The sequence below is a fragment of the Elephantulus edwardii genome, unplaced genomic scaffold, assembly GCF_000299155.1.
Source record: "Elephantulus edwardii isolate Elephantulus edwardi_28Jun2011 unplaced genomic scaffold, EleEdw1.0 scaffold00185, whole genome shotgun sequence".
NCBI lineage: Eukaryota > Metazoa > Chordata > Mammalia > Macroscelidea > Macroscelididae > Elephantulus > Elephantulus edwardii.
Window position 1 is genome coordinate 5,664,927 of NW_006399935.1, and position 21,899 is coordinate 5,686,825.

At 55.5% G+C, this 21,899-nt stretch overlaps 2 protein-coding genes across 2 annotated transcripts in view; both read left to right on the top strand.

Moving 5' to 3' along the window:
- Positions 1 to 3,902: 3,902 nt before the first annotated feature.
- PLIN5 (perilipin 5) lies at positions 3,903 to 14,009 on the top strand. Its single transcript, XM_006896385.1, has 7 exons — positions 3,903 to 3,962; positions 5,078 to 5,273; positions 6,052 to 6,134; positions 8,433 to 8,613; positions 11,090 to 11,289; positions 13,090 to 13,206; positions 13,476 to 14,009. Exons 1-7 carry the CDS (start codon positions 3,903 to 3,905, stop codon positions 14,007 to 14,009), a joined length of 1,371 nt encoding a protein of 456 aa, XP_006896447.1.
- Positions 14,010 to 17,683: 3,674 nt separating this feature from the next.
- The window catches only part of PLIN4 (perilipin 4), a 9,971-nt gene continuing 5,755 nt past the window's right edge, over positions 17,684 to 21,899 (top strand). The window contains exons 1-6 of the mRNA XM_006896441.1: positions 17,684 to 17,745; positions 17,903 to 17,979; positions 18,077 to 18,144; positions 18,549 to 18,666; positions 19,630 to 19,676; positions 21,502 to 21,895. Coding sequence (XP_006896503.1) covers positions 17,684 to 17,745; positions 17,903 to 17,979; positions 18,077 to 18,144; positions 18,549 to 18,666; positions 19,630 to 19,676; positions 21,502 to 21,895 — 766 coding nt within the window. The remainder of the gene's footprint in view (positions 17,746 to 17,902; positions 17,980 to 18,076; positions 18,145 to 18,548; positions 18,667 to 19,629; positions 19,677 to 21,501; positions 21,896 to 21,899) is intronic.

Sequence of the window (21,899 nt, forward strand, 5' to 3'; positions counted from 1 at the left end):
ACCTGACTGGTACAGGAGGAGATTGCCCCTCCTTCTCCAGCAGAGCATCTGGTGGATTCAAACCGTATACCTCTGGGATTGCAGTGCAGCTTCTTGTCACTAGGCCACCAGAGGTCCTTTGAGAATCTTTGTTTCTTGATATTGAGCTTCAATCCATACTGAAGACTACAGTCGTTGACCTTCTGCAGCAAGTGCTCCATGTCCTCTTTAGTTTCAGGAAGCAAGGTTGTGTCATCTGTATAATGCAGGTTGTTGAGTCTTCCTCCAATCCTGATGCCACATTCCTCCTCATAAAGTTACTTGGGTCCTCAATCAACAGCTATGGTAGCAGCAATCAAGAAATCCAAAGACATGTTGCATTGGGAAAATCTGCCATCAAGGACCTTTTTCTTCACAGTTTTAAAGAGCAGTGATGTCAGTGCAAACACTAAGGTGTGGCTGATCCAAGTCATGGTATTTTGTATTGCCTCTTACGTCACTGAGAAAGTTGGACAATGATTAAGGATGACAGGAGAATGGATAACCTTTGACCTGTGGTGCTGGAGAAGAGTACAGAACACCCCATGGACTGTGAAAAGAACAGCCAAGCCTGTCTTGAAGCAAGTGTGGCTGGAGTGCTTCTTAGAGGCAAGGATGGTGAAACTTCGTCTCATATACTTTATCCAAAGTCAGGAGGTCAGGAGGGCCCAGACCTTGGAAAAAAGACATCATGCTGGGAAAGGTGGAAGGTCAGAGGAAGAGAGAAGACCCTCAACAAGTTAGTTTATTGCAAGCCTCCAGGGTGCTCAGGTCTGGAGTGGCCTTACACATTCCTTCAGTGCTTTGCAAGATAAGTTTTGAAACGTCTTGAAGCCTTTCTCTACACTCTCTACAGAGCAAGGTTATAGACATTTCACACACACACAAAACCAAGCTAGTTTAGTACAGTGACTCACAATGGGCTCAAACAACTCAGAGATGGTAAGGATAAGGCTGGAGACGAAGTCACCTTGATGGCATCCAACAACAACATGAGTTGGGATGGGCTCTCTTCAGTGGAGTTTAGGTTTGCCTGTTTACTGACCTAAAGGTTAGGGTTTCGAACTTACCCATCAACCCCTCAGAAGAAAGGTCTGGCTATCTGCTTGTGTAAAAATGGTAGCCAAGAAAAATCTCATTGTTAGGTCTTCGCACTGGACGTAAGGCCAAGGACTCAAGGAAAAGACCAGAGAAAGAAAGGAAGCTAAAGAAGCTTTATTAAGGGAGCTCTGGGGTGGGGATTTATTGATCTGCAAAGAAAGAGACAGGCAGAGAGCCAGACCAGGGAATATCACACTTTAGGATTAATTAGGGTGGGGGGGGCAGGGAGAAGATTACAACTATGAATGAATGAAAATCCAAAGTCTCTGTAAATTTTCATTAAAATTAATAATAAGAGAAAAAAGATTAATTAGGGCAGGTTTTTATAGTAAGGGTCTTTAGGGAGAGAAAGGAGGGATATTCCATTGTGGTTTAGCCAGGTGGGTGGTCTTCTAGAAAGGGAAGTGAGGGGCACTCCATGGTAGCTCACTCCCTTTGTTGACATGTTCATATTCCTTGAATCCTTCCTTCTCCTTTTGACCTTGGTCTGGGATTTGACGGCACATTAACAACAACAACAACAACAATACATGAAGTCACGATGATGGCTTAGATGGTTGTTGTTGTTATGTGCCATCGAATCACTTGCGACTCACAGCGACCCTATGTACAACAGCCCTAAAACCTGCTCTATTCTATGCCAATCTCATTGTCTCTGATACACCTATCCCGATTACCCCAGTCACTGAATCAATCCACCTCATAGAGGGTCTTCCTCTCCTGAGCTGTCCCTCCACCCTCCCAAGCATGACATCCCTTTCCAAAGACTGGTCCCTCCTTGCAACATGTCCAAAGTATGTCAGACAAAGCTTCAGAATCCTTGCCTCCAAAGAGCATTCTGGCTTCACCCTCTCCAGGACGAACATGTTTGCTCTCCTAGCATCCATGATATATATATTCAATACTCTCCTCCACACCACAACTCAAAGGCATCAATTCTCCTTCTATCATCCCTAGTACTTGGTTTTTATAATTATTTTTTTATCCTTAATAATTGTACAGCTAGCTTTCTGATGCATAACACGTGATTGTAAAGACCATGGCTGTATCAGGCGCACCTTAGTCTTCAGACTGACATCATTGCTCTTTAGTACTTTGGAGAGGTCTCTGACAGCAGACTTTCCCAATGCAATATGTCTTTTAATTTCCTGGCTACTGGTGCCAAAAGTGTTGGTTGTGGAGCCAAGCAAACTGAAGCGGTTAACAATCTCATTCTCTTCACCATCCATCCTGATGCTGCCAGTTGGTCCAGTGCTGAGAATCTTTGTCTTCTTGACATTGAGCCTCAAGCCATATTGAAGGCTGCAGTCCTTGACCCTCTGCAGCAAGCGCTTCAGGTCCTCCTCAGTTTTCGGCGAGCAGGAATGTGTTATGTGCATAATGCAGATTGTGGATGAGTCTACCTTCAATCCTGATGCCACATTTCTCCTCATAGAGCCCAGCCTCCCGGATACTCTGTTCTGCATATAGTTAGGTGGTAGATTTTTTCAAAAAGAAAGGAAGGCAGGCATTGGGGAACTAGCCCAAGGTCAGTTAAGGAAGTGGCAGGAGCCATCATGTCCCTCAATTATCTCCACAGCAGAGCGGGTCACAGGTGGTCAAACCTGGGCAGAACAGAAGCTGTGCAGTCCTTGAGCCTCCAGCGTCCTCGGGTTGCTGTGGCAACAGTCCAAGGAGCAAGGAGGGGAGCCTGAAACCCCGCCCCTACAAAGCCCCGCCCCCTGAACACGCCCCCACGCTGCGCCTCACCATTGGTCATGCCCGAGGAGGCCACGCCCCCGAGCCGCTATAAGGCTGCCTGGCCTGTCAGGAGGGGCGGAGATTTGAACCAGAGACTTGGGGTTCGCGGAGGCACCTGAGAACTGAGGCTTCTGGCGCCCCAGGTGAGTCGTGGCTAGGGCCGTCCTGCAGGCCTGCGTGGAGACCCTCGACGGGCGAGAGAGGGGCCTGGAGCCTGGAGCGAGGCGCAGAGTGACCAGTGACCAGAGCAGGTGTCCGAGACCCTTGGCCCAGTTGGCGCCGACGCAGGACCCAGTTGGGCGGAGACCAGGGCTCGGAGGGCGCGGGTGGGGCAGGGAGAATGGGGGGAAACCGCCGGCAGAGAGTCTGAGGTCGCGCTCTGAGCTCTCACCTGGTTAGCTGGGTGACCTTGAGCCCACGACAGACCCCCTGAGTGCCTCAGTTTCCCTGTCTGTCAAATGGACGTGCTTGTTAGGATGCCTTAGCTACCCCCACCACTTCTGCCTGGTGCAGCTGCTGTCCCCGGACCGGGCCAGCAGGGAGGGACCTGCCCAATTTTACAGAAAAATATAGAGGCCAGAGAGGTGACGGCCAGTGGCCGGAGACCTACAGCAGGAACTGAGAGTGTGCAGAGTTGGAGCCCGAAACCCGCCCTCTGGTGTTAGAGGATCTGGGGACGATTCCACCCCACAGTCAGCGGAGCGAGACGCTGCTGTCCGGCCCTGCTGCACCCTCGCACCCGCTCCTGAGCTCAGCCGATTGTTACAGCCGGTGTCACTGCAATGCCACCTGTCCCACCTTCCAGGGGCTCTTTAGTGGGCACCTGCTGTACCTCCTGCGACAATGGTGGGTCCGTCTCACTGTTTCTGAGGTGGATATTATATTAATCCATTTTACAGCTGAGGAAACTGAGGCCCTGTTATTGCAAGTCACTGAGCCCACCCATACAGAACTGGAGACCTTGGCAGGATCAGGGAGGACTGGGGTGTGGGCATCTCCTCACTTTGCCCTGCCTCCCAAGGGGGGCACCCTGTCCAGCAGGCATGTCTGAAGAGGAGTCGGCTGAGGCCTCCGGACACAGGATGTTGGAGCAGGAACCACAGGTGAGGGGCTGTCACTCCAGGGATGCAGGGACCTAGGGCAGGGCAAGGGGACAGGACTTTCTGGACAGGTTTATTCAAGGGCCCTCCCACAGCTCGCTTAGCACCATGAGACAGCCTGTCCACTTCCTGGAGGGGTGCAGTGAGGCCCGAAGAGGAGAGGGTCCCTCCGAGGACTCTCATCTGACTTACCAGACCAGTTCTCTCCCACTCCCACCTCTGAATCTCTGTACTCACTATCCAGGCACCTTTAACAACAACAGCAGCAGCAGTAATAATAATAACAATAATAAAATAATAAATTATGTCAGCAACGGCAGCACGTACATGGGATCAGTCTGCTCCAAGTGTTCCATGCCTATCACATTTCATCCTTATTACAGTCCTCAGTCCTAGAGAAAGATCCCTGATGGCCCGGTGGTCACCCACTTGCTTGTTAACAAAATCAGAGATGTGAACCCACTAGCTGCTGAAGGGAGGAAGCAAGACCTGGCAATCTGCTTCTGTCGAGATTTAAACACAAACACATCAGCCCACTGCCGACTCACAGAGGCCTGTCAGGACAGAGTGGGACTGTCCAGACATTTCCAAGACTAATCCACTGCCACGTTCTTGTAGTTTCAAACTGGCGGCCTTCTGATTGGCAGCCCAATGCTTAGTCCACTATGCCACCAGAGCTCAGTTAGCCCTCGAAAACCTTCAGGGGCAGCTCTACTCTGCCCTGTCAAGTCGCTCTGAGTTGGAATCAACTCTATGGCCAGGGACGTGGACAATCCTAGAAACCCATTCTACAGATGGGCAAGCTGATCCCTGGCCAAGCACACAGAGCTGAGAAGTAGCTTAACCAGAATGGACTCTTGCTCTTCCCATCCTCCCTCCAACAGTTAAATTATTTCAGAACTAGAACTTGCGGCCCATCTCACAGGTGAGAGGGTAAGGCCCAGAGGCTGGCACTGGGTTGTGGCCCTCGCCCCCTGCTCCCTGCCTGTACGCAGTTAAGGCCCTCATACTCTTGTCCCTGACTGTGTCTCCCCTCGCCCCTCCCACCTGCTCCTGGCCCTTCGCGGGGACGGACTCAAGCGAGGCTCGGCCGTCTCTGATGTCATCCCTCCCTGCAGAACGTGGTACAGCGTGTGGTGGCCCTGCCCCTTGTCAGGACCACCTGCACTGCAGTCTCCGGGGTCTACGGAGCAGCCAAGGACAAGCACCCGCTGCTGGGCGCCGCCTGCCGCCTGGCGGAGAACTGCGTCTGCGGCCTGGCCACCTGCGCCCTGGACCACGCCCAGCCGCTGCTCCACCACTTGCAGCCCCAGTGTGAGTCGCCAGCTCCCTTCATGCCTCTCACCAGCCCGTCCCCGATCCCACACCCACTGTGTGCTCTCCTCCACTCCATCCCTGTCCCCTCTGTCCCCTCCACTTGTCTCCCATCTCCTAGTTTTGCTTTCCCTCTGCCCTGTCCTGCTCCCTCAGGAAGGGGCAGACATACCTTGGGTCCATCTCTCAGTCCATCCTCAATGGCCTGTCTGACCCCCACCTCCAGCTCAGCACAGGACCCAAGCCTGGTGGGGTGGGGATGGGGACACAAAGACCCTCAACATCTTATCTGACCCAAGGAGGGGGCTTCCTTCCAGGGGGTCCCAACCCAGGGCCTCCCCCCACCCCTTCCTCAGGACCTGAGCTGGACACGGTGTCACCTTGGCACGAGGGTCCACAGGGCCAAGATGGAGGCGGGGAGGCCAAGCATGGGCCCCTCCACACCCCTAGGGATCTCAGCTCTCCCAGAAGAAGCCAGCCCTTGCTTGTAAGCCCTGCAGTCCTGCCTGTCTGTCTGTGCATCTTTCTCTGTCTTTCTATCTCCCTGCCTGTTTTCCCTTATCTGGTCGTCCTTTATCTCGTTCTCCCTCCCTCACTCTGTCCTGTCTCGCCAGCCCACCTCCTGTCCTTCCCTCCTCTCCCGTCTCATGCTGTGAGCCCCTGTCTCATTCATGGTCTCTCTATGTCTCCACCAACCTTGCCCCTTGGCCCTTGTCTGTCCCTCTGGGTCCCCATGCCTGGCTCTCCCCTGTCCTCATCCCTTCCTCTCTCCCCACAGTGGCCACCGTAAATGACTTAGCCTGCAGGGGCCTGGACAAGCTGGAGGAGAAGCTGCCCTTCCTCCAGCAGCCCTCGGAGATGGTACCATTGACCAGATCATGGGGAACCCCTGGGGTGGCCCCGTGTGTAGAGGGGGACATGGCCCCACTTCCTGGGCCGGGTAGACAGACCTACAGCACACAGAGGCATTGCTAACTCAAAAAGAAGTGTTAGACCCATAGGGGCCAACATTTGTGAGCACTGACCACATCCCAGTTGGTTTTAGGTGCTGTGGGGTCAGCTGACCTGCAGTAGCCCCATGTGCAGCAGAATGGGGTCCCCCTAGAACCTGTGCCGCCCCATGAACTCCCCTCGCTCCAGCCGCTTTCACTCTGTCTCTCTCTTTGAGACTCTTCCTCTCCTCCAGTGACCCTCTACACTTCTCAGCAGGAAGTCCTTCTCCAAAGGCTTACACCTCCTGATAACATGCCCACAGCACGTGAGACAAGGTGTCCCATCCCTGCCTCAATGAGGACTCTGGTTGCATTTCCTCAGGTCAGATTTTGACAGCCCATGGGATCCAGTGCTCTTCACCAACACCCCAATTCAAAGGCATTGATGCTTCTTCTGTCATCTTTATTCATGGTCCAACTTTCAGATGCCTGAGAAGTAACTGGAAATACCATGGCGTGGACCAAGCACATCTTACTTTTTAAACTGACATCCTTGCTCTTTGGAATTTTAGAGAGGTCCTTGACAGCAGAGTCCCCTAATGCAACAGGTCCTTTGATTTCTTGGCTATTACCGTAGGTGTTGGGTTTGGATCCAAGTAAAGTGAAATCGTTGACAATTTCAACTTTTCTCCAGCTGTTATCTTGTTGTCTGTCGGTCGCGCGGTGAGGATGTTTGCTTTCTCGTTAAGATGTAACCCATAGGGAAGGCTGTAGTCTTTGATCCGCAGAAGTACATCAAGTTGTCTTCACTTTCTGCCCGCAAAGTCGTGTCATCTTCAGAATGTAGGTTATTGATGAGCCTTCCTCTATCCTCATGCCGCGTCCTTCTTCACATCGCCCGGCTTCTTGAATTATTTGCTCAGCAGACAAATCGCATAGGTTTAGAGAAAGGATGGAGCCCTGATGCACACTTTTTCTGCTTGTTCTCATGCTCTGTTCAGACAGCTGCTTCTTAGTCTATGTACAGTTTCTGCGTGAGCACTGGTCAGTATTGTGGGACACCCATTCTCAGTGTTAACCAGAATGACTTTTTAGTGAAACATACACCAATTTGATAATTCTCTAATTACAGCTTGGAGACACAGGTGACATTCTTCAAGGTGTGTGACCATTCCCACTCTCTCGTTCTAATTGTTCTTTTCCAATTACTGTTATCAATTTGATGTTATACATATATACACATATATATAATTTCTTTAAAAAGCATTCTTTACTAATTAAGCTAAACTACTTGCTATGCATTAGAAAGCTGGACAATGACTAGGGATGATAGAAGGAGAGTAGATGCCTTTGAGCTGTGGTGCTGGAGAAGAGTATTGAATATACCCTGGACTACTAGGAGAACAAACAAATTCATCTTGGAGAGGGTGAAGCCGGTGAAGCCAGGCTACTCCTTGGAAGCAAGGATTCTGGAGCTTTGTCTGACATACTTTGGGGATGATGCAAGGAGGGACCAGTCCTTGGGGAGGGACGTCATGCTTGGGAAGGTAGAGGGACAGTGCAAGAGATGAAGACCCTGGATGAGACGGATTGATTCCGTGATTGGGGTAATGGGGGTGGGTGTGTCAGAGACAATAAAAGTGGCACACAATAGAGCAGGGTTTAGGGATGTTATACATAGGATTGCTATGAGTCACAGGTGACTTGACGGCACATAACAACAACAACAACAACATTGTTAGGTTTAAAGAAACTTCTGGGGATATTTTTGGTTTAAAGTGTAAAGATGATCTCACGGTCAGTTTTAGGGATTCATCCAGGTGTCATGGCACCAGAAACTGTGAGTTTGTGAGAATTTGACATCTTGTTCTACATTCCGCCCCCCCCCTTTTGATCTACATTCTTCTATAGAATCTTTGGTAAAAATGTTCAGTAACAGCAGCTGGGCACTGTCCAGTTCTTCTAGTCACGTGGTAGAGGCGGCAGTCGGTCATGGAGACAGTGAGCCGCACATTCCAGATCCTTCTTCATTCTTAGCTTTTCTTCAGGGTTTTGTTTCTTGGGTTTTTTTTTTCTCTTCCCCATTTCCTATAGGGGAGGATGAGACCCAGAGCTGAAAAGGGGGCCGTGGATTCCTGATTCCTAGTCCCATGGAAATAGGGTTCGGTGGTAGGGGAATGGGGCTTGAGATTCGAGGTGAACAAAGAGTGAGGGACCCTCCCTCCAGGTGGTGACCTCAGCCAAGGACGCAGTGACCAGCGGTGTGACAGGGGTGGTGGACCTGGCGAAGCAGAGCCGTCGCTGGAGCGTGGAGCTGAAGCGTTCAGTGAGCCACGCCATGGACGTCGTGCTGGGCAAGTCCGAGGAGCTGGTGGACCACTTCCTGCCCATGACAGAGGATGAGCTCGGTGAAGACCCCAATCCCCCCTGCCCAAGTCCTCACCCTCCAGTTACCGATCAGAGAGGCGCGGGACTCACCCAGGGGTCCTGCCCCAGCACACACACCCTGAGAGGCCTGTAAGGCTGGAATCTCAAACAGACGACCCCCCCAAAGTGTGTTCTTGGGGCTGTGCAATGTCTTTAAGAACCGCAGTGGCCCAGTAGTGAAGCATTCGGCTTCTAAACGAAAGGTCACTGGTTTGAACCCATTCAGTGACTGCTGGCAATCTGCTCCCACAAAGACTATCTAGAAAACCCCAAGGGGCAGTTCTCCTGTCACCTGGGTCACCGTGGGCCGAAAATTGATTTGATGGCACCTAACCATGAGAGCTCTGGTGGCCTAGTGGTAAGAGCTGCGCTGCCAACCTGAAGGCACATGGTTCAAATCCACTAGCTGCTGCACAGGAGAAAGACGGGCAATCTCCTCCTGTGCGATTGATTTACTGCCTCTGAAAACCTGCTGGAGGGTCAGTTATGAGTCGGTTCTGACACGACAGCACACAACAACAACCACACAACTAGGCTTGAGCACACAGCAATTGTAAGGAGGGGGCCGGGCCCAGACAGTACTTCCTTCTTTGTTCAGCTGTATAAGGGGTCACTGTGAGTCGGGCTGAGTCCACATCATCTAACACCACCAGTATCTAATGTTTCAAATGCATTTCCCACCTTTACCCAGTGTTAGGTTCTGCACTGTGCTGGGCTCCTAACCAAACAGTTGTTGGTTATAACCTCCCCAGTGGCATCTATTACATTCCAGGTCCCTTTCCAGGGATTAAGGAGTTCTGGTGATTTAGTGGTAAGGAACTGCACTGCCAACCCAAAGGTACGTGGTTCGAATCCACCAGCTATCTATGGGAGAAAGCTGGGCAATCTCCTCCCGTGAGATTTACTGCCTCTGAAAACCTCCTGAAGAGTCAGCAATGAGTCCGTTCTGACTCAGCAATGACACGCGGAAGAAAGGCCTGGAGATGTGCTTGCAAAGACCGCCACCTTTGCAAACCCTGCAGATACACAGGACACTCTGTTAGTACATGGGTCGCCAGGAACCAAAACCGACTCGATGACTAGTAGCTTTGGTGGTTCGGTGGTGGTTGGTAAGACTTTGCACTGTTGTTGGTGGGTGCCATCGGGTGGGAACTGACTCACAGCTGACCCTCCAGCGGGTCTTCAGAGGCACTTGGTCACGCAGGAGGAGATTGTCCGTCCTTCTCCCGGAGCAGCTGGTGGATTTTAGCGGGGTGCCTTTGGGATTGGAGTGCAGCTTCTTACCACTGGGCCATCAGAGCTCCCTCGGAATGCCTATTCCTGGGTTCTTAAAAAATAAAACCGGACATTTAGGCCAAAGACAGCCTGCCCTTTATAGGGCCTCCCAGTGTTCTCCACATACCAGCCTGGCCCCGGAGCCGCAGCCCCTGCTTTCCAGCCCTGGAAGGATGTGCTCGCTGAACCCCTCTCCTTGGCAGAAAGGCAGCAGGGCATTTATTAAGCTCCTACTGGGAGCTCAACCCAGGCCAGTCATCACTGAGTACTTCCGACTCAAGGCAGCTGTGTGTATGTCACTGTAGAACTGGGCTCCAGAGAGTTGCCAGGCCTTTCTTCCAAGCCACCTCTGGGTGGAATCAAACCAGCAGCCATGAGCACACCAACCATTTGTGCCACTCTAGTCTTCTTGGGCATCAGACGCCTGAACACAGTCTTTGCTTTTCATCTGTGAATGTGAATGGAGGAAGGTTTACAGGGAGGGGTAGCAGTTCAGACGCATTTTGTTTCTGAGGCTTTAATCTTCAAGGAATCTGACTAAGGCTGCCTCGCCCTTGTGGGTTCGAACCACCAGCTTTTCAGATGGCAGTCCATCTCTTAGCCTGCTGCACCAGCAGGGCTTCTCTTGTTTCAGGACATTGGTCACTAGTCCTATAACGTGACGCCACTCCACCCACTTCCTCCCTGTGTTTCCTGTTCCCATTCCTCCTCCTTTCCTAACCCTTCCTGCTGTCTGGGCTCTGTCCTTGGGCAAGTGCTGTCCTTTTGTAACAGATTCTTTAAGAGGCAGTTCTGCATAGTGGTCAGCTGCAGTTTAGAGCTATGTGATGCTGTCCAGTCAGTTCCCACTCGGTCACAGGGCAGAACGCTGCCCGATCCTGCACCAGGCTCATGGCCTCTGCAGCCATTGTGTCAGCCCGTCCCACTGAGGGCCATCTGGCTTCAGATTTCAGCTCTGTCTCTTGCCCTGCTATGACGTTTCCTTTCTTTGCCTCGGTTTTCCTCATCAGTAAAATGGGACCGATAGTAAGACCTACCTCTTAGCGTTGGGAGATGAAATGAGTTGACACCTGTGGTGGAGAATTAGAAGTAGGGTATCTGTGGGATCCTCCCCTCAGAGGGTGAGGGTGCAAGAGTGGAGGGGTGGCCATGCTGACAACACACCCCCATACCCTTCCGCAGCGGCGCTCGCAGCCGAGGCTGAAGGTCCGGAAGTGGCTTCAGTGGAGGAACAGAGGAAGCATCAGGGCTACTTTGTGCGTCTGGGCTCCCTGTCGGCTCGACTCCGCCAGCTGGCATACGAGCATTCTCTGGGGAAACTGAGGCAGAGCAAGCACCGTACCCAGGACACGCTGGCTGAGCTGCAGGAGACGCTGGAGCTGGTGAGAGGCACCGCCCATGATAGCCCTGCCCATGCTGGCCCCCTCCTCTCACTCCTGGCCTCTGACGTGGGCCCATAAGCACTGACTATGGGCCCTGCATCCACCCAGAGATGCTGACGGCTAGGGCGGAGTGCCCAGGGCTCCGGGCCCCGGGGATCTGAGGATCAGCCTGGGACTGGGGTGGTCAGGCCAGCAGTTCCTGGGAGCTTATCTCCAGTCAAAGGATTAAGAGAGAAAGCCGACCTCTTCTGCATCCTGCCCTCCCTCAGTTGTCAGCTCCATCCCTCCCATCTCCCCAGGAAAATGAACAGCACTTGTTTACTAAGTTCAGATGCCCCCAAACCTACTCCTCTAGCTAGCACCTACCTCCCCCACTTAGCCAAGGGCACCTTCCAGGTGCTCAGCCCCAAGCCTGGGGTCTTTGCTTGATTCCTCTCTTCCTCCACCCCTCCTACATCCAGGACAGTCAGCTCTGCTCTCACAATCTATCCACACATGTTCATTCCCCCCTACACCAACTCCACCTGGTCCAGCCAACTCACACCCTGGACACATGCAGTCACTTCCCGCCCTGGAGCTCTCAGTCTGTTCTCCTCTCAGCAGCCAGAGGGCGCCTGTGAGCACCTGAGTCAGGCTAGTCTCTTCTCTGTCCACAGCACTCCAGGGCCCTCGTAGCCCAAGTCCTCTCCAAGACCCACAGGTCTGGTATGACCAGCCTCACCCACTACCTCTCCTTCCCTCCTCCTCTGTGCCCTTCATTCATTCCTGGCTGTTCCTTCAACTGGTGGGTTCTGCCCCAGAGCCTTTGCACAGGCTCTGTCCTCCTCCTGAAATACTTTTCTTTCTCATTGCATGTTTCATCTACTCATCATGCCATCCATGTTGTCATTTACTCATTCAGTGAATCTCCCTCCAGGGATCTTGCCTACTCAATCATTCAACAAGCATTTATCAAGCACCTACTGCATGCAAGCTCCCTTCCAGGCAGTGGCTGTCCTGTCAGAGCACCTGCCTGACAATAAACGCTCCATAAACGCACGTTCAGGGACTCAGCACAGCACACGCTTTACATGTAACGGTGTCGTCTCCGATCCCCTCTGTGTCTCCTACAGGGGTGCTTTTTACAGGTAGGGAAAACTGAGGCCCAGGTACTTCCAGCATCCTCCATTCTGACTTCTTTCACTTGCTAGGGTGCTCTCTGGGGCCAGGCTATAAGCAGGACAGTCAAGACTGTGATGGGGACACACCAAGTGTTGGGGGGCCCAGAAGAGGGAAGGAAGAGGAGAAGGCTTCCTGGAGGACGTGGCAACTTGAGAGTTGAATTGGAAGGAGTTGGCAGTGCATGGGTGGAAAGGAGCGTGTAACAAGCGAAGGGACCTGCATAGGCAAAGGTTGGACAGTAAGGCAGAAGTTGAGAGAACCGCAGATCGCTGGATCCGAGGGGAGAGGAAAGAGAGGGGAGCAGGCTGGCTGGTGGACGAGCCAGAGCTGGAGGAGGCATACAGGAGGAGCTCAGTGATTGCTTAGAGGCCAGGTCCAGGGAGGTTCTGTCCTGGTGACACACACACCCAGGTCCAGGGAGACTCTCTCCTGGTTACCCCCCCCACCCCACCCCCACACACACACCCATGTCCAGGGAGGTTCTGTCCTGGTGACACACACACCCAGGTCCAGGGAGACTCTCTCCTGGTTACCCCCCCCACCCCACCCCCACACACACACCCATGTCCAGGGAGGTTCTGTCCTGGTGACACACACACACACATCCCGGTGCTGATGCCTGCTACCTGGTCCCCACAGATTGACCTCATGCAGGGTGGGGCCAGCCCTATCGTCCCCGCCCACCCCGGGAAAGTGCATCGGCTCTGGGGAGACTGGAACCAGCATTCTCCAGAGAATGGCCGGCGCCGGAGCCAGGTGAGGGAAAACAGGCAGGGTGACGGTCCCTTCACTGGGTGGACGAGGACAAACCGAGGTGGGCGACAGCCTCATTGTGTCCACTGGGGAACTGAGGGAGGGCTCGGGTCCTGTTGGATGTCCGAGGGGAGAGTGGCGATCCCTGGGTGTTCACAGGGAAAGCACAGCCGGGGGCTCCGTCGCGTTGGGTGGCCAGGGGGGAGAATGAGGCTCGCGGTGGCGCGAGGGCGCGCGCACCGGGGCCCCGAGGCAGGGCGCTGTCCCCGCAGGTGGAGCTGGAGACGCTGGCGCTGTCGCGCAGCCTGATGTGGGAGCTGCAGGGCGCGGCGGACGCGCTGCAGACGAGCGTGCGGGGCCTGCCGCCCAGCGCGCAGGACAAGGTGGCCGAGGTGCGGCGCAGCGTGGACGCCCTGCAGGCCGCCTTCGCCGACGCGCGCTGCTTCGGGGACGTGCCCGCCGCCGCGCTGGCCGAGGGGCGGGGCCGCATGGCGCGCGCGCACGACTGCGTGGACGAGCTGCTGGAGCTGGTGCTGCAGGCCGTGCCGCTGCCCTGGCTCGTGGGGCCCTTCGCGCCCGTCCTCGTGGAGCGGCCCGAGCCCCCCGCCGACCTGGAGGTGCTGGTCGACGAGGTGGTCGGGGGCCGGGACCCGCGCTGGGCGCACCTGGACTGGCCGGCACAGCAGAGGGCATGGCAGGCCGAGCACGGGGACGGCCCGGGGAGCCAGGGGGGCGTCGCGGAGGAGGAGGCCGAGTCCCCCAGCCGCCCGGTCAGACACACGCTCATGCCCGAGCTGGACTTCTGAGCGGACGCGAGCAGGCCGGGGACGCAGACGGTGGCGCGCCGCCCTCCCCGCCCGCTCTCTGCTGCCCCCTTGTGGCGGCCGCGCGCAAGCGATCTTGACCTTGGTCTACAGCGGCCGGGTGGGGGCTGCATTCAGAGTCCTAGACCAGCTTCAAGGGCGCCCTGGTGGCTTAGCAGTTAACAGAGTTGCGCCGCCAAGGCAAAGGCACGCAGTTCGAACCCATCAGCTGCTCTGTGGGAGAAAGATGGGCGATCTCCTCCCGTGCGATTTACTGCCTCTGAAAACCCGCGGACTTGATAGCACACAGTAACAGACCAGCTTTAAGGGACCCTGGTGACGCAGGGGTTAAGCGTACAAGTTGGTAGTTTGAACCGAATGCTGTGAGGAAGAAACACCTGGCCATCTGCTCCTGTAGAGATTTTTTTTCAACGTACCTGTCATCCAATGATTTCTAACTCAGCAACCTTCCTCACCAGAGCACACAGCCCGCCTTTTCCTCCTGGAGCTCCAGGGGGCTTCAAACTGCGACTTTTCTGTTGTCAGCCCAGCACCAAATGTCACACTGCGCCACCAGGGTTCCTGCACACATGGCCGCCCAAGAGTCCCTGTGGGGCAGTTCTGTGCTGCCGCATGGTGGCTGGGGCTAAGATTCGACTAGCTGGCCCCCAGTGAATAACAGCAGACGAGCCTCCCTGATACTTGAGCTCCTGCTTGGACAGATGAGGACCCTGAGGTCCAGAGGGAAGCCAGGCTCGAACTGAGGCCAGATGCAACTTCAGCCCAAAGCCTAGCTCTTTGTCTGTCTCTGGCCCCATTTCCCCATCCCAAGAAGCTGCTCAAAATGCATCTTGAAGACACACAAATCTTCTTCTCTTTGGGGTTCTGTAAAGGGAGACCTCCCCTTTTCCCACCCCATGTTTTCTGGACTTTGGGGGCCCCTGACACCCTACTTGTACTAGTTCTACCTGGCAGACTTGCTTGCTTCACTCATAGGGTCGATGCCCAGAATAAAGATGCTTTGTGTTGTTTGCAGGTCTGTGGTCTTTATTCTGGCCAGGGTGCTTCTCAGTCCTGGGCCTCAGGGGAGGGGGCATCCTGGGTGTGTGACAGAAGGGGTGGGGCTTCATCCAAGTCAAGGGTCAAAGGTAAAAGAAACCTTCCATCCCTGCCTTGCTGGCCTCCCTGCCCAGACCCCACCTGGGTTGGCCTCTCAGCTACAGCTCTGAGGCAGCTGTTCCCACTTTAGTACGAGTTTTGTCTGGAGGCCCACAGGGAGTGAGGGCAAGCAAAGGGCGCAGTCAGCAGGGCAGCCCCTCGTCTACTTCTAGACCTGTGGGAGGCTATCCTGCTGCGGCCTCTCTATCTGTGCCAGGCGGGCCAGAGGAGACCGAGACAGGCCAAGGGCCACAGACGGTCTCCTGGGGACCCTGCCCTCTGACCACGTTCCTGGATGGCATCAGCCTATGATTGGGGAACCACAGTCAGGGGAAGGGAGGACGAGGTGACCCGTGGCTTCCTGGGACCTGGTCCAGAGGATGGCAGTGGACGTCCCAGCCACCTCCTGTCCATCCCCTGCTCCAGTCTCAGACGGAAAGTCCCAGCACCTCCCCGGGCACTGGTGGACTTCAATCTCCAACCTTCCTAGAAACCAAGCTGGTCAGGGAGCCCCTCCTCTGCGCCTTTACCCAGCAATCCCTGCTGTCCCCACCCCAGCTCAATGTCTCCTCCTCCAGGAAGTCTTCCCTGATACCACCCCACCATGCCAGTTCCCTCCTTTGCCCTGTCAGACAGAGCTTGCTTGCTAGGGCCTGGAGCCTGTTCTGTTGCAGCATGCCAACACCCTGCCTTCAATTCCCCCGCGAAACTGGGGACACCTAGAGGGCCAGGCCTGAGGAGGTGGGAGAAAGTGACAGTTGAGATGAGCAAACAGCTGGACCAGCCCAGGCAAAGCCTTAACAAGGAGGGCTGGTCTACCTGGAACAGAGAAGGGAAGGGGATGGGTTAAGTGCCGGGATTTGGGGAAGAGAGGTTGTGAAGGCACTGGATTGAGCCTCAGCCTTGCCTTCAAGATGGGAGGGAATGTGGCTTCTGTATGTCCTTTCTGAACCCCAAGTTTCTCTTCTGTGAAGTGAGGGTGAAAATAACAGGCAGTCGTGCCCAATTCTAGTGGAAAGCTGCACCCGGGAAGCTGATATTCAGTTATTCATCCAACACGTATCTCCCGAGCACTTGCTGTGAGCCAGTAAGGGCCCTGGGTCCTGGGGATACAGGCACAAGCAGAGCAGATAAAGACCTTGACAATGAGGAGAAGCGGAGCAAGAAGCAAGAGCAAGCAGAAGATGCTGAGTGAGTGTTAGAAGATGAGGAAATGACAAGCAGTAAGGGCTGGGGGTGTGGGTTCGGAGCCCAGGTGAGCTGTTCCACACGGAGGAGTCCAGGAAGTGACACAGGAACAAAAGTCGCCTAAGGAGGTGAGGAATGTGGAGGAAAGACATGTCAGGCTGAGGAAATAGCCTGTGCAAAGGCCCTGGGGCAGGACCAGCCTGGCAAGTTGGAGGAAGAGCAGGGCTGGAGTGGAGGGAGGGAGGGAAAGAGGAGGAGAGGAGAGCAGGGAGGGGATGGGGCAGGGGGCAAAGGGGCTCTGGCTTTTACCCAAAGGAGGGGCAAGCCCTGGAGGGCTGTGGGCAGAAGAGGGGCAGGCTTTTCTTTATTATTATTTATCATTTATTCTTCTTTATTATTTTCTTCTTGTCGGCTCCTTATACCATGCTGTGCTGTGAGACAGGGAGGCATATAGCCAGCTTTCCCCATCCCTCTTGGGACACTCTGGCCTGGAGGACAGAGTTGGGGACACCCTCCTTCTGTTCCCTGACTATTTGGTAAACACAGCACTGGCTCCAAGGAGATGGCCTGGGGTCAGCATGTCGGCTGGCTGGACCCTCCTCCCCCCACCCCGCTTGGTGTCTAAAGCCACACACAGCCCCCAAATGCCCATGTTGAGTTCCCAAGGGCAGGAGAGCCAGAACCGAACACAAGGAGGGGCCAGAAATCCTCTGCTTTCCCGCCCTCGGCATCCAGGACACTGGTCCAGGTCTGCGTTCAAATCCTGGTGCTGGCACTTCCTGTGGGTAAACTCTGGATTGAGTCTAAGCTTTGCCTACAATTTGCTTCCTCCTGGGAGCCTCTCAGGGTTGGTTCTAGCTGGCACTATTCAGATCAACCTCTCCCGTCACCCTCAGTGCTGTCTGAGCCCTGGCAGGTCTGCATGTCACACCTTTGGAGAATGGAACGCCCCCTTTCTCCTCAGAACAGCTCCGACCCCCTCAGAGACTTCCTCTCTGCGTGGACAATGCTAACTGTGAACAGGTTACATGCGTGACCCCATTCCGGGTTCACAACCCTGTAGCTGGCCCTCTCTTACGTGCTGTTATGGGTACTGGGACACAGCAGGGCACAAACAGATCCAGAGGAGGGGAGAGGGCACCCTGGGGACGCCTGGGGAAGGGTATTCCAGGCAGAGGGAGCAGCCTGTGCAAAGTTCCCGGGGCAGAACTAGTGCTACTGAAAGGAGGAGACAGCCCTGCAAAGAGGTGGCAGCAGGGTGCAGAATGCAGTGGGCCGCGGGGAAGAGTCTAGAAGGGGAAACCGAGGCACAGAGCAGGTTAGGTGTGGAGATGTCCAGCAGAGCAGGATGGGAATGGGGCAAGGGCGGGGTAGCACGGGCAGCCCAGGTGGCGTGAGTCCCCTAGGCTGGGGTGGGGGCGGGCGCCGTGGGCAGTGAGCAGGGCAAAGGTGCTGGGCTGGGGCCCGGGCGGGCCGGCAGGCACGTGACCGCCCCCCCCACTCCCCCTCCCTGCTGGCCGCCTGCCTCCACCCGTCCGCACCCGCCTCAGACCCTATAAGGCCTGGAGCGAGAGCAGCAGCCGCCAGCCGGGACGTTCGCCGCTCCAAGGACCCTCCTGCAGCCCGGGTGAGCCCCGGCCAGTGGGCGGTGGGAGACCGAGAGAGTGGGGGGTGTTGGGCAGGGGGCCAAGGGCCCCTGTCCTCACACCTCTACCCACTCCCAGCTGCTTCTAGTCCCACCATGTCTGCGCAAGATGAAGGGAGCCGGGATCCCCCCAAGTCCAAGGGCAAGGTGAGCTGGGGGAACCCCTGCAGCTCCTTGGCCCTCCCACCAGAGCCCCCAGAAGGTGACTCCATAGTCCTGGGGGGCTCTGGGAGCCATAATGCCAACTCTTCCTGCTTGACCACACTGGGGTTGGGGGACAGAGGCCCACTTTGTGACAAATCACAGACCACAGCCCTCTCTGAGCCTGTCTCCCCATCTGAGAAGTGGGAGTGTGGAAGGAGACTGTCTGGGGACCCTGTAGGCTGAGCTGTTTCACCCTCTCAACCCATTACCCAGATGAGGAAACTGAGGTCCAGAGTGGCTCTGAGGTCATGCAGGGAGCAGGGGCCGCATTTGAACAGGGCCTTTGTCCACCTCCTTCCCTGCTGCATCATCTCCCTCACCTTGTCCTCCCTCACCCCCACCCCCAGACCTTGAGCAGCTTCCTGGGGTCCCTGCCTGGCTTCAGTTCCGCCCGGAACTTGCTGTCCTCGACAAAGGAGGCCCGGTCAGGCACAGGCGCTGGGGCTGCCCTGCCCCAGGCTCAGGGTGAGTGGACAGCTTCACGTGGGGTGTCTGAGGGTAGAGCCCCTAGAAAAGGAGATCCTAGTGGAGGCTTCCACCCAGAGTGAAGGATGAGCAAACCCTACTAGGCTGGCCTCACGGAGGGAAACTGAGGCATAGGAGTGGGGGGTTGTCTCCCAAGGCAGCATGACCACTTAGTGGCAAAGCAGGGGTTCGAGCCCAGTTCAGTTGCCCTGCAATGTACCTCCACTCCCTCATCCGCCTCCCACCTGTCTGTTCATGATGTGCACCTGGGGCCAGGTGCGGGGAGTGCTTGAACTCATCAAGGACTGCTCCCCTAGTTCCCCGAGAGGGTCAGCGTCTTCCCTGGGGTCATAGCAGAGGACACGCCGGCCAGTGAGCTCCATACAAGCCAAGCTGCTCTTCCCTAGACTCCTTGGCCCACCCTCCCTCTAGAACCCTCAGTGGCTCACAGGTGCCCTTAGCATCTGGGAGATGAGGGCATCTCAGAGCCCGAAGGGCCCTGGGCTGGGCGTCTGCAGGTCCTTCTGGGGGCCGGTGGACCGCCTAGAGGAGGCTGGGCAGTGCGGTCTGGGCCTGCAGCCCTGCCTAGGCAGCTGACTCCTGCTCAACATACCTTGGCGACAGGCAGCTGGCAGCTGTGGTGGGGGCAGGGTGGGGTGGTGGGCAGGAGCGAGGATGGCCAGGCAGGGTGGCCCAGAGGGCACTGGCAGCCCCCTCACCTCAGCCCACTGGGTGACTGTCACCAAGACCCAGCCGGAAGGGAGAAACAGTGCCGGGGAAGAAGAGGGTGCCTGTGGAGCCCCAGGATCCTGACTCCAGGGACACCGCTGGCTGTGGATGCCACCTCCTACTGTCCCTGGCGTGGCTGTGGGGACATTCCTGACCTTTTGGGCTGTGCCCGTGGTTACACAACAGGCACTGCCTTCATCCTCCACGCCTTCCCTCCCTGACCTGTCTCTGCAGCGGCCACCCACCCGGAGAAGACGGCCGGAGGAACACAGCCTCCAGAGGTGAGAGGGTCCCACAGGGCCTGGTCTCATGGTGTCCCCCATGTGAAGAAGGCCCCTCCCTGGTGATGAGGGCCAGCGAGGAAGAGACAGACACCCTCCTATTCTAGGCAGATCGCTTCCCTCTGGGCCTCCATGTCCATATCTGTAAAATGGGTACAACACTGCCTTAGGTCCCCCCAGCCTGCAGTCCGCACAGGGTTCCCCGGCTCCATGCCGCTGTGGAGTCAGCTCTCTGGCCCAAGAGCTCCACGCACAAGGGAAGGAAACACTTCCCAAGCCTGCTTCCTCCCTGCGGTTGGCTATGGATAGATGGCTGTGGTCCTTGGGGTTTTCATAGACTAATTTTCAGTAGATAGCCAGGCCTTTCTTCCTCGTCTACCACATTGCAAAATGCATGTGAATGTGAATAAAGAATTCATTTGCTTTGTGATCTGGGCCCAGCTTAGTCTGGAAGGTCTGCTAGAAGAGGTAAAGTCCTGGAGACAGTCTTAGTTTCACAGTAGAATCCACACCTTCTATGCAAGAAACCCCGGTTCCATTCCAGGTTACTACAACTTTTGCACAGCGCCTGCCCATCTGTCATTCAAGGTCTGTTGTGTTACTGGATACCAAACAGGTTTCCACAGAGCTTCTAGATTCAGACAGACTAGGAGGAAAGGCCTGGTGATTGACTTCTGAAAACGAGCCAGTTAAAATCTTACAGCTCACAGCGGCCCCTGAGGGCAGAGGAAGGGGCAGCATTTCACCCACTTGTGTACACTCACTGTGAATCAGAGCCAGCAACTAGAGTCCAGTGGAGCCCCTGGCTGGGGAGAGCCGAGCTGTTAACTGGAAGGTGGGATGTTCAAATCCACGCAGAGGTGCCTGAGAAGACCTTTTCTGTAAAGCCTATGGTGTAACCGCTGCTGTTGTGGTTGTGGACCATCGAGTGAGGACCAATTCATAGCTGACCCTCCAGCGGGTTCTCAGCAGCTGGAAATCGCCCTAGCACTGAATGAGTGCCTACCTTCCACCGTGCGTCTTTCCATGGGCGGTGCGATTCCTCACTGCTAGGCCAGAGCTCGGGGACCCCCGAAGGTTCCAGGACGCTGCCGTGTCACCATGCGACAGGGTGAACTGGCTGACCTGGTTTGGCTCAGGTTAAGTCGCCATTAAGTGCCACCTCCTGGTTTAGAACGACCCACGTCCCTTTCTTCCTCAAGGCCGTATCAGGATGGATAGATTTGCAAAACAAAATATCACACTGTCCCCCTCTTTTTATTCAGCCTGTCTGCTCCTAACCCAAATCCCTAATCCCACCGCCCTGGAGTGGATTCTGACCCACGGAACACCTCCAGTGGCTTCCCAGGGCTGTCAATCGCTCCAGGAGCTGCCTCCTCCTGCTCCCACAGTACTGCTAGCGGGTTCAAGCCCCCGACTTTTGGCCAGCAGCCCGATACATAAGCAAAAACGCTGAGAGTCCAAAGCCCCCCAGGGAAGCACCAAAGAGGCCTGTTGTGTTACAATACAGCAATGCCAGGGGCGGGGGGCACCATGGAGCCGAGGGGGCACAAGGGGCTCTGTCTTGGGTTTCAGTCAAGCAGTAACCATAGTGCTCCAATAGGGGGGCCTCAGTTTGGGGGTCCTGAGAGAACATGGTCATTTGCATTCTGTGAGGCTGAGGTCATGAAAATCAGGTTCTGGAAGCCGGGTAGGACCCACAGTTTGGTAGAGGAACATCTGTTGAAAATGAGGCTCACAAAGAATTGAGGCACTGGGGTGAAATTGGGTTGTCAGGGTGGGTGGTCCCCCAGCGCCCATCCTGATCACCAATGTCCTTTCTCAGATGCTGTCTGGAGCGAAGGACCTGGTGTGTTCTCAGGTGACCAGGACAAAGGATGCCTTCTCCTCTGGGGTGGGCAACCTGGTGGACACCGCTAAGGGTGTGGTCCAGGGAGGTCTGAACACAGGCCAGGCTGTGCTCTCTGGCACCAAGGAAAGTGTCTACAGTGGGGTGACAGGGGCAGCAAATGTGGCCAAAGGGGTCGCCCAGGGAGGACTGGACACCACCAAGACCGTGCTGACCGGAACCAAGGACACTGTGGCTGCCGGTGTCACTGGGGCCATGAACATGGCCAAAGGCACAGTACAGACCGGCCTGGACACCACCAAGACAGTGCTAACAGGAACCAAGGACACCATGGCCGCTGGGGTCACTGGGGCCGTGAATGTAGCCAAAGGCAC

Bases quoted from the DNA above. Each gene is read 5' to 3' on its own strand.
- PLIN5 (XM_006896385.1), top strand. From the start codon at position 3,903: ATGTCTGAAGAGGAGTCGGCTGAGGCCTCCGGACACAGGATGTTGGAG. The intron at 5,274-6,051 runs GTGAGTCGCCAG...CTCTCCCCACAG, and splicing joins CCACCACTTGCAGCCCCAGT to TGGCCACCGTAAATGACTTA. The intron at 6,135-8,432 runs GTACCATTGACC...CCCTCCCTCCAG, and splicing joins TCCAGCAGCCCTCGGAGATG to GTGGTGACCTCAGCCAAGGA.